At 43.0% G+C, this 18,440-nt stretch overlaps 1 protein-coding gene across 1 annotated transcript in view; it reads right to left on the reverse strand.

Annotated features, from left to right (window-relative positions):
* Nucleotides 1–18,440, reverse strand: part of NECAB1 (N-terminal EF-hand calcium binding protein 1) — a 145,917-nt gene that overhangs the window by 52,210 nt on the left and 75,267 nt on the right. The window contains exons 4-5 of the mRNA XM_006034581.3: nucleotides 13,070–13,095; nucleotides 6,804–6,901 (exon numbers count right to left, since the gene is read on the reverse strand). Of these exons, the coding sequence (XP_006034643.1) occupies nucleotides 6,804–6,901; nucleotides 13,070–13,095 (124 nt within the window). The remainder of the gene's footprint in view (nucleotides 1–6,803; nucleotides 6,902–13,069; nucleotides 13,096–18,440) is intronic.

Below are 18,440 nucleotides of genomic sequence, written 5' to 3' on the forward strand. Positions count from 1 at the left end.
CCTGCTGCAGGCTGGGGCCAGTGGTGGCACCAGGCTCTTTCCGGCACTTGGGGCAGGCCACACCAAGCACCAGTAACAGCCTGGTGCTGCCACCAGCCTCAGCCTGCAGCAGCAGCCTGCTGTCATCCCACACGTAGATCTGGGGGCACGTGCCCCTTGGGAAGAGCCTGGCAGAGCCCCCCAGCCTGCAGACCTCCCGGGGGGTGCAGAGCAGCAAGAGACAACCCCCACACCCACTGACAGTTCTTTCCACAGCCGGCGTGGGCAATTCCCGTGGCCGCTGCAGCCGGGGCTGGAGTGAGTGCCGTGCCCCATGCCACTTGGGGCTCCACTTGTCTGCACTCACCCCAGCTCATGCTGGAGCGGCCCAGGGAGCAGCCAATACCAGCTGCCTGCACCAGGGTATGGCGCAGCCCAGGATCTGAGGTGAGTGGGGACAGACGGAGCCCAGGCGCAGGGGGACAGGCGGAGCACAGTGCAGCCCAGAGGCTGCAGGCAGCTAGCTCCAGCTACTCCTGGGGCCGCTGCAGCCAGGGTTGGTGTGAGTGCCACTCTGTTCCCTCTGCTTTGCTCCCTCATGCAGCCCCAGAAGCGGCATCCCTCCCCTACCCCTGCCCTAGCCCCAGCCTCACTCCCTCCTTCCCTCCCTCACCACCGTGGGAACCTATCCTTATTTGTTACATTGTTAAACGGGTTTGCTTTATGCGAATTTGATTTATGCACCATTCTCTGGGAATGCATGTACCACATAAATCAAGGAATGCCTGTATCAGACGTAACTGATTTGAGTCAAACTGGTTTAGGCAATGTCTGTCCCAGATGCCTTCTTGGTTTAAATTAAACCAGAGTCCCCCAGCATCCCAGATGCTTTGCAACCCTGGACTGGGATGTTCTGTCTGCTCCAAAGAACAGAGCTGGTCACGCCCCTCTGGTCCATAACTGGAGCTCCAGTCGAGACTGCAGGCACAGCAGCGTCTGCCTGGCTTCCCCCGCCTCCCCTCCCCACTGCTCAAGCAGAGATCCGTTCTGCCCCTTCCATCTCCCACAGCACAGACCCCAGCCCCACAAACCCTAGGCATGTGGTATGCTAACTAATACTTAGAGGTGTGTGTATCTTCAGTTTCACTGGGATAGGCAGACAGAACACTGCCCGCTTAGGGCTTTTTGGAGCTAATCAACAGGTCAGCTGGTAATGTCCCTCTGTTCCTTCCTTGGAAAAAAGTTGTTTAAGAAGAGCTTGAACTAATGAGAGAGGCTTTTGTTTTGCTGATGGGCTGATAAATGCTGTATTATCAGCTCCCTGCTGGCCCCCTTGCCTGTTAGGTTTGCAGACAGTATGAAGAAGCAGGGAGAGAGAGATTCAAAAGCTCAGTATCATCAACAGATGCATGTACTGCATACTCCCCTTTGTCCTCAGAGTGCTAGCTTGGGGCTGGGGGCTGGCAAGACTCCTGCCCCTTCAGCAGCGAGCAGGGAAACCCCTGAGACAGTGCAGGCAGGGTGGGGGCTTACACCCCTCCCTAATCAGAACATCCCATCAGGCCTGGCCACGCCCCCTCCCCCCCTCCCCAGGTCAGCACTGTAAAAGGGAAGGGAGGGCTGTTCTAGAGGCCCCCATCTTCTAGCCTGAGTCACTGCAGGCATGTACCTGCATTTCTTCAGTCCAGAGAGTATGTCTCTGCAGTTGCAAACTGATTCAATCTAGGCTGGTTAAACTAACCTGCAAAGATTGAATCAATACAGGCACAGACTTTTTGAATGTCTGTCCCTAGCCCAGATGCTGAAAAATTTTATGCAACCATGGTGGCTCCGTGAGTGGCACTATGTGTGCCCAGTGCTGCTCTAAGAAGTAGTCAGTACTGAGAGCTTGACAGAGATGGTGGACTTGCTCTAAAGGCACACCACAAAACAGCTATGTGACACTTTTTCAGTGAAAGCTGATTTGGGAGTGAGTGCATAGGATGTGTTTTCTGGTCCCTAGAACAGACCAACATGATACAGACATACCCTTTCTGCTGGAAGTGTATGTGATGCACTTGTCTACTTGCCTTTGATATATTGCTCATGATGGCAGTGCTACAAGTCTACTGATATTTATTAAGATTCATTCTAGAATCAGACGAGTCATTTGGAATATAGAAAAATAGAGCGGTATCTCTTCTAAATGGCTGAGCATTTTTGTTTAAAAAAATGTGAGGTTGATAGAATAGGTAAAAACTGTGTTCACGATGATGGTTATGACTCTCAATCTGTCTAATACAAAATGAAGGCTTTTCCTACCTTGGATTTTCTTCATTCAAATAGTACCTTGTGGGCAAGGGTTTCTGCACCCATGTGTATTAAGAAGCTTGCATATCTTAATAAATTGAAGCAAATAAGCAAGCAAAACAAACCTAAAACCTTGGAGGAATACTCTCATTCCCTAGCCCACTGCTAACTCGCCTGCTTCTGTAAACATTTTAACGTAATTGCATTCAAAATTCCCCCTTGTCATTCTCTCTAATATTATTGGACAGACACTATCTAGTTCTATTCCTTCATTCATCTTTAGCTAGTAGAATTACTTTAGCTCTTTGATCTGTCTTTTGATATTTCTGCATTCTGCATCAGTATCATACTCTTTTTTACCATCTCACTCCTTTCTCAGCTCAAAGGTATCAAAATTGTTTAGCAGTACCCCATATGTAAATGTGACACCATTTCTCTTAAGACTTTTTCTGTCCTGTATTGACTTCTTGATCATTCTGCATTTTTACTGATAATCTCTTATGCCTTTTTTGTCATACTTGACTACTACGTTGTCCTTTATGATTTATACATTTTTCTTATCTGATTTCTCTCTCTTCAGAGTGGGCCATGTTCTGTGAAACACTCAAACTATATTTGAATAAAAAAAGTTAATACGTAAACATTGTATAGCTCCATTACTGCACTGAAATTATACAGAAATTACATGGTAGGAGTCTGATCCTGACCCCACCCTTTACCCCTTTGGTGTCTACCACCACAAGAAAAATATGTATAATTGGAAATATGCTTGGTTGATGCACACAGCTTTTTAATTTTGGCTCAACTCCTGCAGTCTTTAGTCAAGCAAATTTCACATCAACCTCATTTGGAGTCCTGCCTGACTAAAGGTGGCAGAATTCTACAGGCAGAGAATATTTGCAAACTTAAACCAGGCATCTGTTCACAGAAGTGAAAGTGGGCATGTCTACACGTGCATTTATGCTGGCTTAAATTTACTGTGCAGTAAGTTACTGAACAGTAAGTGGGAATAGGCCAGCATCTACACGTGCAGGAGTTAAAGTGCATTAATGTTGTGTGCGGACTGACTTGGGACTAAAGTTAGTTCCAAGTCAGTCCACGCACACAGTGTTACTGCGCAGTAAGGTATCTACATATGCGTTACTGCGCAGTAGGTATTTGGACATAAATTTGATACTTGCATGATTCAGGTATTAAATTTACTCTCAAGTCAGCATACATCACCACATTTCCTGTGCAGTATGGGCATGCACATGTAGATGCACACCCATGCTGCACAGAAATTTCAGTTACTGTGCAGTAAATGCACACATGTAGATGTACCCACTGATGATGAAGTTCAGGAAACAAGGCAAAATATACAGTCAAAACACTTTCACTGTGATTCTTTGAGGCATGTCAAAGTAATAAATATTTATATTTATGCATATGAATAATTTTCACTCATTCTGGTGTTGTCAAATTAAGCTTTAAAATGTGCAGGAAAACTAAACAAGGAATTATATGGGAAATCCAGATATTTGGACTCATTCAAACTCACTTCAGTTAGCTGACATTCTGAATAAGGAAGAAATGAAAAACTTATTCACCAGTTAGGATTTTAGAATTTCTGATATGCTGATCTAGTGTTACTTTCCCATTGAAAACTGACATTTTTATCCCTCTACTTGGTTACCTTGACAACTGAGGTTGAACAGTTCTTCTAGTGGCCTGATCCTGTAGTCTGTCATGTAAAACACCCATCAAGTAAAGACCCTTCAATTTTGGGGAGGTCATGGGGGGTTGTCTGTAACTGTTTATCTGGCGTTAAATTCTGTGGATTGAGTGCATGATACAACAAATTGCTTATTGCTTGAAATAAATAGCTGAAGTTATAACTGAATGAGTTTCCAGTTGGAAAGGATGCCTGCCATCCTAGAAAATGGGAAGCTGTTTTAGGGCCTGACTCTGAACTGCTGAGGTTCTTTAAGTCTCCACAATGTTTGGAGGAGTTGAAGGCTCTTGGCACCTCTTAGGAATGGACCCTTCATCTCCCATCCTGCCCAAGTAGAGCAGTCTGAAAAGAGTTTGATACCATATAATATATAGAAACCCCAAAGAACACACTACAGAGCTCTCTGTTCCCATTGCTCCTCAACTTTTATTGTGTGTGAAAGCATGAAGACACTTATTATGTTTTTACCTTCATTGATAATACAATGACCGGTTAAAAATGTGTATACCCCCTCACTGCGTTTGGGGGAGGAAGAGGTTTGTATTAAAAACAGGTTCATTCCTATTTGTTTTCTTTATAGAGAAATTAGAACCAGATTAGCAGGAAAGGACCTACATGCCATTCATGCCTTTGAAAGTCTCCTCAGATTTAGCTTTCTTTCTTTCTTTCTAAACTCTTTTTCTGAAATCATGGTTTACTATGATTTTAATAATGCTCAAATTATTTGAGTATTAGAGGTGGAATGTATCCCAGGCTTTGGCTTCTTCCCAAACCGTTCGTAGGTAGTGATACTTGAAAAGTTTAAAATTTGGAATTGAGTGCTTTGGTTGTGTAGACAGGTCACACAATATGCCTGTGCTTCCTGACCTGGATGAGTATAGCTTGCAGAACTGTATTTCTGATGTAAATACCAGTAAGTGTGAATTCAGAATTTGCATTCTTCTAAAATTAGTGTCAAAGTTGCCAGTGTGTGATGAATTCTTGCTAGCAGGCACTCCTTTAAAATCTCTGTGAGTAGTGAGCATGACGTTTGTTTGACTATGTTCAGATCCACCACCTACAAATTGGAGTTAATCTTTTAAACCATTTTTGCAGCATTTCTAGGCTCTTGTATTTTCAACTTTTAAGAGGGCTGTCAATCTTTATATCCCCACAGAAAGGATAAAGCACCAACCATGACTCTGAAGTCAGCAAGATAATGTTCTAGACAAGTGCAGTAGTGTTTCTAATTGGATTGCCTAGGAAGCCAAACATAACATTTATTAGTAAACCAAATATTCCTGTTTGTTTTAAGTAAATGCAATGCTGGCTTTACAACTGCTGTACTACTCTATTGAGACTCCTTCTATGTAGTTAACTTTCAATGCAATTCTTAAATACAACATTCTTCCTATGTCCATAATTATCAAATGAGATATTCTTCCTTTTAGCACTGTTCTGTATGTGGCTAATTACTAGTTTATTTTAGGTGTATTGATAGCAAGACTAAATTCAGTTATTCCTTATTAATGGCTCAATCTGTGAGGGTAAGTGTCCATAACTCATATTGATTTCATTGTGAGATAAAAAGCAACCACAAGATGGTCAGCACCCCACTGGATCAAGCTCTAAATATATAAAAGCTTTCCAGGGTATTTTTGTTTCATAGTTCATTTAAATATATATCTATATATACACATAATGTAATCCTATAGAAGCCTTGATGCAAAAGATGACATCTTGACTAGGACTGGATGAGTTGTTTTTTTCAACAAATATCTTATGAATTTAAAAAGGTTACTTTGATTGTCCTCAGAGTACTGGCTGAATTTTGTTTTCAGGGCTAGATTCACAAAATTATACTGCTGGTAATGACCCTTTCCCAAAAGCCCAGGGACCAGGGTCAGGATTTGGGAGACCCAGGTTCAGTTTCCTTTTCTGCTTGAGTTGCTCTCAATTACTTTTGCTGAAAAGTGTTCCATTTTGCAGGGTATACTTCATGCTTTAGGGTATACTTCTGGCCAGACAGAAAGTGAGAGTGACTCTGCACTCCAGTGGTTAATGCACTCATCTGGGAAGTGCATATGTGGGTTCCCATCCATTGAATAATTACTTGTTCCTGTGTAAACGGAAGAGACTGAGACAAGCCAATACTGGAATACCCATTAGCACTGTCATTTCATTGTTAAAAATGCCTCAAATGAAAATTAAACTCTTTAGTATGGGTCAAACAAAATGTTTCACACAACCCAAAATGAAACTTTTGGGTTTTCCATTTCACTGAGAAAAACAAAAGCAAAAAAAAAAGTTTTAATTCTGTCCAAACTGATTTTTTAAAATTCATTTGGTTTGAGGTGCAAATGGAGAAAAAAATCAATTATTTGTACAACCCTAAAAGTGGAAACAACATTCTGTAATTATGCATGTGATGAGAAGTCTCGCAGTTCTCTTTTCTATGTAATGCTGCCATAGATGGGATGGAGAGATTATTGGGTAAAATTCTAAGAGGCCAGACTTGATCATAGCAGTTCTTACTGTCCATCTATGAACATATAATGTAAATGGTGGTCTTCAGCACATCTTATAAACTAACACTACTAGGAGTGGAAGGCTATAATATTGGTTCATTCACAAATGTAATTTGGTATATATTGAAACTTTAAAATCTCTGCACCCATGACTTTAATGCTTTGATTTTGGCAAGCCTGTTCCTCATATAGTTTAGTAATAAAACAATAAAAATGTATAAATAATTATACCAGAATAATCAAATATCTAGTGCAACACAAACACAGTAGAGACTCAAGCAAAATATTGTATAGAAAATATAAGTTCTGCCTACTTTCTTTGTTTTGTCCATCGCTTTCAGTATGGAAACATTAAGGTCTTCTAAGGCAGAGAGCACATTTTCATACTCTCCTAAGTGCTGAGAAAAATATTCTGAAAGAAGAAGAAAACATGACTCAAATGACCTTTCATGTAAGATTTTAGTTTAGACCCATCTAGCAAAATATATGAAGCAAATACCTGTCCTTGTTCTGAGTATAATGAGAAAATAAATTCTTCTGAAAGACTCCCTTTCAGAATGGAAAGAAATTACTGAACTTTTCCATGAAGTTCCATTTTATTAAGGAAATAAACTTATGAAATTGTTTTTAGCAGCACTGTGTGGTCAGTGGAGGTAGCTGGCAAAATGAAGTGGATACGGCAGAGATTGTAAATCTAGCAGGGGTGGGCCAAATGCGGCCCACCAGGCCATTTTATCCGGCCCACAGGGCCCGTAAAAGATTTAGAAAATTAATATATATCTGCCCCTGACTGCCTGTCATGCAGCCCTTGATGGCTTGCTGAAACTCAGTAAGTGGCCCTCCGCCTGAAATAATTGCCCACCCCGATCTAGAGATACAGTATGTACTGACATTTTTGTTCATACTCAGTGTGCGCTTTACAGCTCACATAGTATCTTTATATACTTATCTTCGATTTTTAGTTTGAATTTTTATGTATGTGCCTTTTAAAAGTGCTTTGAGATCTATGGATGAAAAGTGCTCTATATAATGTTTTAGGGGTGTAGGTTGTAGCCGTGTTGGTCTAAGGACATAGGCAGAGAAGGTTCTTTGTGTAAATCTGATATCTTTTATTAGACCAACTCAGATAGTTGGAAAAATTCTTCTTAGGAAGCTTGCAGGCACAAATGCCCTTTGTTAGGCTGAGGAAGCATCTGCAGATGGTTCATGAAGAGCACAGATCATCTGCAGATGCTTCCTCAGCCTAACAAAGGGCATTTGTGCCTGCAAGCTTCCTAAGAAGAATTTTTCCAACTATCTGAGTTGGTCTAATAAAAGATACCGGATTTACCTATATAATGTTTATTATTCTTTTTAAGCTGACGTTCGTTGCTACTGCAAAACTAATCTCTAAAGTTATAAAAAATTATCAAGAAAATTGTGAGATACATGTATTGAGTTTTCTGAATTCTAGAGCAATTATTATTAACATACTTTATATAACATATGGCTGAGACTGGAGCTCAGAGACAGCTGTGTACACCAGAGTGAGGCATTCTAATGTGAAATTAGGGAACTATGGTCACCTTACATATTAGTCCTGAATCTGATATTATTTATGCTGTTATAAATTAGAAGTAATTTCACTCAAGTCACCAAGTGACAACAGCACTGGATTAAATGAGGACACCCACATCTGCAGATTAACCAGATTTCATAGATTCATTCATAGATTCATAGATTCCTGTCTTTTGAGTTGAGAGATTTTTTTTTTAATGAGTTCTCAGTTAAGCTATCACTTTTGGGCACTGTTATTATTTTTAGGTAACTCTGACCTTTATGGAAAAGACTGTGGATAAAGAAATAATATGAAGTACCCATATTTGTCAGATTCTGTTTAACAGGGAAACTTAGCAGAAAGGACAAATATGAAAGCAACTGGACTACTGCAGCATAAAAGGGAAATATGCACTTGTGATAGAAATCCTGTTTATTTGGATCTGATTTATATTGGCGCTTATTGGACCTGTCATGAAAGAAAATACAGTTACCATAGTATCAACAGATTTTTAGTGCTGCTTATATATAAACACAAAAAACTTAAAAAAACAGAAAATAAATAGAGAATACGAAGGTAAGTGCTTAGGGAAAATATAATGTAGCTGGAACCAGCAACAGGATGATATAATGCTTGAAGATTTAAATTAATATAGAGACTCTATGAGACAGATAAAGGAAGAGACATAATACTTGTCAACAAAGATACAGTGCTCACTACATAGTATATACAAAGCTCTAGGAGGAGAAAAAAGAATGGTAATTGGTCAACAAGAATCTGAGTTGGAAAAAGGATTCAGAGACTGTGTAGATTGCATACTGCTAATGTTGTTAAACACAGGGCATATCTACATGTACACTTGAATGCTCACCAAAAAGGCGCAGTAGGGCAGCCTCACATTGCAGGTATCAAATTTAATGCACATTAGGAAAAGCAAATTAATGAACATTTAGACATGCCCACAAAGGTCTATTTCTAAATCCTAAAATATACAGCAGACCTAGAGGGCGTTTTTATACGTCAGTGCCGCAGTGCCGGGTGCTTTGAAAAGCGCCTGGCACTGTGATGCTTGAAGTTGTATAAGTGTAAAAATGCACGTCAGCACTGAGAAAATAGCAGCAGTGTGCTTTTGAACTAAAACACATCAGAGGTGCTTTCGTTAAAAAGCGCACCACTACCATTTTCTGTCCGCTGACGCCCATTTTGCTGCTTATACAACTGCACACGGTGAGGCACAGTTCGCTTCAGCTTGTGTATGGATCTAAGCAGTGGATCTCCAGTGCATTGTGGGACAGAAAAGTATGTGTATATATGCCCTAATTGACAGTGGTATTAAGATTATTCAGCCCCTGTTCACAAGGGTTTCTTTTACAACTTTCTGAAATGATACTCTGTTTCATGACATCCCCTTATAACTATCCACTTTATAACAAGATCTCTGTATTTCAGAGTTCTTTGCTCTGGAGATTCCCATCATAAGAAGAGAGTAGTGTAATTATAAAGCTTAGTAACGACTGGCTCAATTCTGATCCTGCTCACACTAGTGCAACTTGAGAGTAATTCCACTGAGGTCAGTGGGTGCGTCTACACATTCATTAATGCACCTTAGATATTGCACATTTGGTTTAGTACTTGCTTAATAAAGTACTAACTAAATGCGCAGTAACTACGGTTACTGCACAGTAGCGCCAGTGCATGGTTATTTTATGATGCTTACTGCACATCAGCCTAATAACGCTGTGCAGTAGGCTATTAGCCTGGGTTTTAACTGCCATGCTACTCCATGGTGTTATTAGGTTAATGTGCAGTAAGCGTCTCGTGTAGATGCACCCAGTTATGCTGTCCTAGATCTAATATAAGTGAGAGAAGGATACAGAAAAGCAGTAATTTTGCCTTCATGAAGTTTGAGTTTAGAAAAAAAAAATCACATGGTGTGAATGTAAACTTAAATCAGGTGAAGTGAGAAATGACCAGCTGTGACAGAGCATGAAGTACATGAAGCAAAATACGAGAGTGAGGCAGAGTAGAAATAGATTATGAACTAGCACATATTTCACGTTTTGAGATTATGTCTGAATTCAGAATGCATTAAATATGAAATAAAAGGAAAAAGCAGATATTTGCCATCTTGGCTGATCAGAAGAAGAGTGATGAAAGAGACCGTGAGAAATTCCGAAGCAGGATGAGAAAAGAGCCACATGAATTATAAAAACTAGTGAACCACCACACAGATTTTTCTTCATGGGGAGGAATAGCTTAGCAAAGAATCATCACAGTCACTGAAGCATAAGGTCTGGGTGAAGCTGGTGACTGAATGCAATTTTCCTTAGAATTAGATTATTTGAATTATTCTTCATAAAAATAAGTGGAATATACTGTGAGTTAACATCCTGGTTAACTACAGGCAGTCAAAAAGCCTGAGGCTGAATCAATTTAATCTAGGCAGCTTCCTCTAACCTGTGTAGGTTAAACCAATAGTCAACTAAACTGACATTCAGTTTTCAATTGGGAAAGGCAGGGGAAGGCCTGCACTGACCTAGGTCAGTAGGTTGGGGGTGCTACAGCACATCTCCCAGCCTCCTGGCCATTGCCAGCCCAGCCCAGTGTCCCCAAACCCCTGCTGTCCCCACACCGGAGGTTAAGAAGCCCCTTGTTTGGTGCTGGCTCATATGGAGGAGCCTCCCCCTGCCTGGGTTCCCCGACCCAGGCAGCCCTTGGGAACTGAGGGGCATTCAGCCCTGTCCCAGGAGGGAGAGAGGAGTCCTGTGGCCTTGTGCCTACCCATGCAGCCCTTGCCTTTGGGGGCACTGGAGCCCCTGCCTTTGGGGGCTTCTCTCCACCCCAGCCCAGGGTCCCCCAGCCCTGGGCAGCTCCAGGGAGCTGAGGGGAATTCTCCCCCTCCCCAGCCTCTTGCCCTAGCTGCTGTGAGTTTCAGGACTAACCCAGGGAGTGGAGGGATACTCTCCTGCTCCTCCCCAGCCAGTTTTGTGGGTCTGAGGCAAAACTAATACAAGGGAGCAAAGGAATTTCCCTCTGCTCCTCAAGGCAGGAGCTCCACAGTGCCCCCATGTGAGGCTGCATGGGGAGGCACTCAGCCTGGTGGACTCCTTCATCCCTCCTGTGGCAGCCACTGAAGCAATCAGCAGCTGGGAAGGGGGAGGGCTCCCAGTGCCTGAAAAGCCCCCACCACAGGGGCTTTCCCTCCCCCCACATGCTGTGTAGACCATGACTAGGAGGTCTGGGGGTCTGTTCCCCCGCCCCCCACCCCTATGGGCTGATGGACACAGGCAGGAAGCAGGCTAAGGAGCTGAGCAGTGAGGCAGTCCCTGCTCCACTGGAGCAGGCAGTATATCCCAGGGCTGCAAAGCATCCTGGGATGCTGGGGGTCTGAGTTAATTTGAACCAGGAAGGGAACTGGGTCATAAGTTCTATAAACTGGTTTGACTTAAATCAATTAAGTCTGATACTACATCTAACCAGGTTTATCTTAAACTAGCTTTGATCATTTTGAAAGCAATTTATGCGCACTAAACTAATATTACAGGTTTAAACCAGTTCCTGATCACTTAAACTGGCTCGTGTGTAACTTCTCTCCCTAGCCCCTGAAAACAAAGATGCATTTTCATGGGAACAGAAAAATAAATAATGGAACGGTTGCTTAATTGCTAGCTTAAACACATGGCTATTATTTCTGCTTTTCAGTGCAGTAGGCTCAAAAGAATTCCGTTTCAGAATTCAGAAGACTGAGACAGAAAAGATAAGAAACTCACTGCTGGGAATTTATAAAAATGTATAAGAATGTTGGAAAGATCAGATGTCACAAAAGTGGCTGATTGATGCATTTAATCACAGCTGACAAGAAAGACAAGATGCCTTTAAATCTTAAAGGTCAAACTCTATCCACATTTAACACCTGTGATCAGTTGGGCTATACAGAAATCTGCTTCCATGACTGTGATTACAGAACTGGGGTCTAAGTAAGTGCCTGAGTAAATGTAAAAAGTAGATCATTACCACTAAACTATATAAATCAAAGTTTTAAATAAATGGCAAATTTCCATTTTCTTCCATTTTTTCATCATTTTGATCAGATCCTCAACTAGTGTAAACCAACAGACCCCCATTGACAACAGAGGAGGATCAGGCCCTATTAGCAATTCATTGCAATTCACCACTTAAGGGATATCTTATTCTTCTCATATTTAGTTAGAGTTGCATTGGACTCATGTATTGTGCTGTTCAAATGCCCCTGGTATTTCACTGCGACCTGAAAAGTTTCCTATACTGTTGGCCCTGGGAAAATATAAGATTTTTCCTTATTATTCTCTGACATCTTTCTGTTCCCCCAGAAACAGGCAGGTTTTTTACAAGAATAACTGATGGTTTACTCTTCTGTCTGTATTAGCAGAACTTCTCTACCTGTGCACTTTTTACACTGAAAGAAGCATTACTAATTCAAATGCTTCTAAGCTAGCTAGACAGCAATAAAAAACCGGGCTTTCAAGGAAACACATCCATGACTGACAGCACATAGGATGATATACATAAACAAGTTGTTGTTCCAAATTCTGCAGCCAATGGGAGTTCTGTTCTTTATTTGTGTCAGAATTCGTGAAATTTGGTTTTTTTTTCTCAATTAGCTAAGTTGGAGGTAAGTAAGTCACATGAAATACTGATTACACAGCCTTTTTCAAATAGCCTGAACATTTATACTTGTAAAAGTAATGGAATAATTGGGAAAAAGTTGTTCTACAATAAGCAAACCAAAGAAGTGTCTAGATTTTCAACACAGCAATGACAGAAATGCTTGAAAAACAGATTCATAAAGTATTTCGGCATGTTCTCTAGCAATGTATGTTTTACAAAATTCTCTAGTAGATTACAATTTAGACTTAACGATTTATTGATCTGTCTGCACTTTTTTCCCAGGAGTTCAGACACTGTAGTGTCTATAAATACTCACAGTGAGCAAGGAGAAAAATCAGCTCTAGTCACTTGATACATTAATTTGCATTAAGAACCTTTTACAGAAAGGTAACTTACCACATAGTTCTTCCGTGTCGAGATTGCTGCAAAGATAAGAATATAGAAATTTAATTGGTTTATCATTGTAGTCAGAGTGTTAGTAGTTTTGTTCTATTAATATGGAGCAAGCACTTAGTAAGAGTCAAAGAATGGATGTTTTAATAGGTAGCAAGAATATTCAGTTATAACAGTGAATGCCAAAATGGCTTTATGTTTCAGAGGTTTATCTAACTATTAGGGGCTGGGAGAAGACCTTCCTGAGGGTCAAGTAATCCCACATCTGTCTCCTATAGCAGGGGAGGAGACTTTGTCTCTTCCCCTAGGCCACTTTTTCCAGTTGTGGCCCACCCTGGGTCAGAGGCCGGTGGGCAGGTGCAGGATACAGGCATCAACCACAGACAGAGAGAGCACCCACAGCTGGCACTTGTCCCCTCAATATCATGGCGGAAGTGTCCGCAACCGATGTCCCGCACCACTGAATGCCACTGAACGCTGCCAAAGCCCCACATCCACAGGCTGGATCCAATGGCTCTGCGGGCCAAACCTGGCCCATGAGCTGTAGATTGCCAAGCCCTGTCCTACAGGGCTCTTCAGGCTTACATGTTCCTCGGTGTGTCTACACGAGACGCTATGTCACAGCAGCAATGAACTACAGTGATATAGCTCATTGCTATGGCGACGTAACATTGGTGGGAACAAACTGGGACACTGATGCTACCGCACATAAGCTATGAGTTAGGGTGATGTAGCATCTAAAAATAACCGTGTGCTGCCAGTACTGTGCAGTACTAAATGTGCAGTCAGGGGCATGTGTAGACGTGCCCCCTCTGAACATCAAAGGAAATAGGATACTGGACTAGGTGAGTCATGGGTCTGATCAAATATGTCCATTGTTTTGTTCCTATTTCTTGTAGTAAGCAGCTATATACAACTGGATAGCACTTTAAGTACCTAAAATATACTGTGAAGATTCCCAAGACATTTGGGCCTTAGAGACAGCAGTTTATCCAAGGCTCGCAAGTTCTCTAGAGACAGATAAATCACACATTATTTTTGTGAGGTAGGTATTAAGCCCCTTCAATAGACTTTCAGACTAAGGAACATAGGGTTAGGTGACTTACCCAAGGTTATTGCATAGTGAGTCACCAATCAAACATAGAAGTCCTAAGGTCCTAGTTTCCACTGTGTTCATGAGACAACACTTCCTTGTTTTTAAGATGGGAAAATCCACAGTGGGTCATTAAGTTCAGCCTTTGTATCGGTTCATCAAGACAGTGGGGATTTCTGCTTTGCAAAAGTAGCTACCAAGATGCTTTAACAGCTCTGTTCCCAGGCATCAGCTTTGACCTCTGGCTACAGTACCAATCCAATCCCTCCCTACCACTTCTCCTGGGAAAGCATCCCTTTGAAGGGGAAGTTTGGAATCATGAATTCAGTCAGCATGAACTTTTGCACAGAAAGCTATTCTGGTCTGGTGAGTGGTGCCGAGGGATTGATACACATTACAGACTACCCCAGCCTCTCCTGATTCCAACCTTCACTATCCCCTCTTCTTGTCCAAGGAAGAAATTGTCACAGGGATTGCAGGAGGCATTCTTTCTTAGGTTACCCCCTGACTAGAGACCAGTGGAATTTTTCATACTTCTGCTCAGGTCTTCAAGATGTACCCAGCACTTGTTAGAGCACAGATGTCAAACATACAGCTGGTGACCATAATTTGACCTGTGGAGCCATATGATCTGGGCCACAGGTTGCTATACCACCCCCATGTGTCAGTCCCCACCCCGCATACTACAGGCAGCATGTGGGCTGGACCCAGCACCATGACCTGCACACAGCACAGAGCACTGCGTGATACTACATGATTTGGCCTTTGTGGACCACTACTACATGATAGCCAGGGAGCCTGGTTTTCTCTGTTTAAAAATCCAAAAATCTCTGATTAAAGCCCCCCCATGTTTTTGTGATTAAAATGAAACAGTGATATATATATATAAATATATATATAGGTATCAGTTGGACACAGTTGTATTGGTATATTTACAAATTTAAAGTAATTTGGAAGCCTACCAGTGCTTCAGTCATTATAATAAAATAAATTCTCTGTGCCTATATATTTTGGCGTTTGATTTTGGTTTCTTTATCATACAAAATCAGAGCTCCCCCTGCCCCCTTCACTCACCACGATGCAAGTCCAGCTATGGCTGTCCCCCTGCTGCTTTGTGGTGCTGAGCAGCCCTGATATGCCAGTGCCCCTCACTCCCAACCCACAGCTCCCTCCAGCCTTGTTGGTGCCCCTGACTTCCAACCTGCAGTCCTCCATCCCCGTCAGTGCCCCTCACTCCTGAACCACAGCCTCCTATCCCTACCAGTGCCCCTCACTCCCAACCCACAGCACCCCAGCCCCGCTGATGCCCCTCACTCCCGACATGTAGTTCCCGCTACCCACAAGTGCCCCTCACTCTCAACCCACTGCGTGCACCCCCAGGCCCCAGCTCCCCAGTGTGCAAGACAGGGCAGGGTGTGTGGGGCAGGGCGGGGTGCCCAACCATACCAATGTGTTGGGGGTGGGATGTGTGCCCACCCAGATTTGTCTGTGCACAGTGGGCATACAGTTGCAGCCTGATTGCACTGGTGGGAGCAAGAGCTGCCTCTGTGGCCCAGTGGGTGGGATCTGGCGTTGGAGGGGGAAGCAGAGCGGTGAGACTTGTTGCTGCCACCACCACTGCCAGGACCCCTGCAGCAGCTGTACTGCCAGCAGCATGAGGAATAATGGATTAAGGAGGGACGCACTGCCCTCACCTCCTCCCTCCACCAACCACTCACACACCAGGCTGTGGCTCTACTCTGCTACCATGGGCCAGCTGCTGTCATCGCTGCCACCACCACTCCTCTCAGGCTGCTTTCACTGCCTCCCACCCAACCTCTTTTCTGGGACAGAGCTGCAATCCGAGGAAAGCAGTGGTGGCAGCACCAGCCAGGCTATAACAGTGGAGTAGAGATGCAGCCTGGTGCACGAGCAGTCGGCGGTGGGAGGAAGTGAAGGCATCATGGCACTTCCTCAGTTCATTACTCCTCGCACTGCTGGTGGCGTGGGGGTCCCAGCGGCAACAGCAATGAGTCTCACCACCCCGCTCTGCCCTTCCACACTGGGTCCTGCCCAGTAAGCCATGGAGGCAGCTCCTGGCCGTGCCAATCTGGCTAGGCTGCAGCCTTGAGTCCTCTATGGGCACAGAAATCTGGGGGACATGTGCCCCCCCATGCCCATCCAACATGTTGTCTATGTCTCCCCTGCCCTTCACGCACCACCTATGCCCCCCTCTGCCTTCCCCCACCTTGCCTAGGTGCTCCCCCCATGGAATTAGCTGCGGGGAGCTGCTCTCCACCCATTGCCAGGCTGTGACATTTTTCTGCAGCAGATGGAAAACCCAGATGCCTGATAATAACACTCCTTGTACTGTGTGCAGTGCCTGGTCCAGCCCACATGCTGTAGGCAGTGTGCGCTCTGTGCCAGCCCTACATGCCATATGCACAGCAAGCTCTGGGCACAATGTGCTGTACATAGTGCACAGGGCTGGACTGTCTATGTCCCCTACACACAACACAGGAAGCCATCATGGGGTGCATGCTGCCTGCAGGGCACAAGCTGGACCTGGCACTGCATGCAGTACAGGCTGCATGAGGTGCCCAGACACATCCCCAGTGCTGTCTGCAGCACTGGGTCTAGACCTGCGCCAGCCCGAGGCTGGTGCATGCTGCATGCAGTGCACAGGCTTGACCCGGCACTGTGGAAGCTGCACAGAGGTTTGGTTTGGTTCGGTCTGATCAAGTCCAGTGCAACAATACTCATCCGGCACATGGGGCCAGCTGAGTTTGAAACCCCTGTGTTAGAGGTAGGCTTAGGATTCCATCTTCATGGTTTACCCAACCAAATGCCAAGAAAATTAGTTTCTTTCCATTGTGGGATTACAGAAGGTGTTTGGATTTCAGTACTAAACTGCCTGCCTGATCATTACAGATACATAAAATACATAGACATAGACACACAAAATTCATGCTGCCTAGCCAGGTATTTTCTTCCCCTTAAATCTTTCCTGTTATCTCCCTCAAACTGACATGTTGTCCAATCCTCTTTCATTTGATGATAATTAATGTATTAGCATTTCTGCTCCATGGCAGCAAACTTTCATGGAAGTAAATGGAGCTTGCATAAGAGCATGTCTTCACTATGCATTTCTTCAGTGATGCATTGTGGAATGTTCTGTGCACGGTTGTGTTTTAATGAGCTGCAGAGATGGCTATTAAAACACAATGTTCTACACTGTACGCACATCACACAAGGAGAGCTGACCTGAGCTGACACTTGCTTACTGTATGTGTTTTTTCCCCTAAATTATTAATTTTTAAAATGTCTCCCTTGGATCTCTTTACAACACTTACAAGCTGCCGAGTCTGCAGCTGAAACCTTTATATAATGAGAGAAAATTACAGAAAGTGAAAGGCAGCTATTATAAGTAATTTGCCAGGAGTTGAGGGTGTAAATCAGTGAAATACCAGTAATGCACTTACCACGGAAAACTAAAGAACCCAAATCAATTTAAGATCTAGGAGTTCAGCACACAGATGCCATTTTTTGTATCATATTGAAAAATAAAATCTAAATGCATACTGTGCCTGGCTGTTTACCCTACCTTCTACCTTCAATTTCATCCCCTTCTATTTTTCTCTGTTCTTTACTCCCTTACCTCCTTTGTAGCTCACACTTCTTTTTACCCTACTAGGTCAAGTAACCCACCAAACATCAGTCAGACATATAACATAATTAGGTTAGTAGGAGCTACAAATGCTTAAACAGATCACATATTTGAGCTTCATATGTTGAGTGGCTGGTTATTGCTAGGGTTTTTCACCTTTTAAAATTTTTACTATTGATACTACATCACCAATTCATAGGAAGTTCACTTTCTACCCAAATAAGACCAAACTAGCTTCCTATCAATTGGTTTTGTGAATCCAGTTGTATTTATTTTTGAAAACTAAGTGTCACAGTATTACAGTCTGTGTGGTATAAAAAGCACAGGATACTTTGCTGATGTAAACAATATTTTCCACCTAAATTGTCAGTAGTTAAGTGTAACATAATTCCAACCTGATTGCCCCACGCTGTGTCTCCCCACAATAGGCCTTAGACATGATATGGCCAAAGGCCTTGAAGACAATCATTGCAAAATGGAGTATATAAAGTACAAATATGTTCCAATCCAATTAAGCCTCACTTTTCAGGTCACAAGCCTCAAGGCTGATCAACTTACGGAGAGGAAGTCAAAGTAGCAGCCATTAGCCCGCTTCAGTTTGTCCCTAAACAAGATGGAAGCTGTATTGTGTTAGC

The sequence above is a fragment of the Alligator sinensis genome, unplaced genomic scaffold (assembly GCF_000455745.1).
Source record: "Alligator sinensis unplaced genomic scaffold, ASM45574v1 scaffold946_1, whole genome shotgun sequence".
NCBI classification, from domain to species: Eukaryota; Metazoa; Chordata; order Crocodylia; family Alligatoridae; genus Alligator; species Alligator sinensis.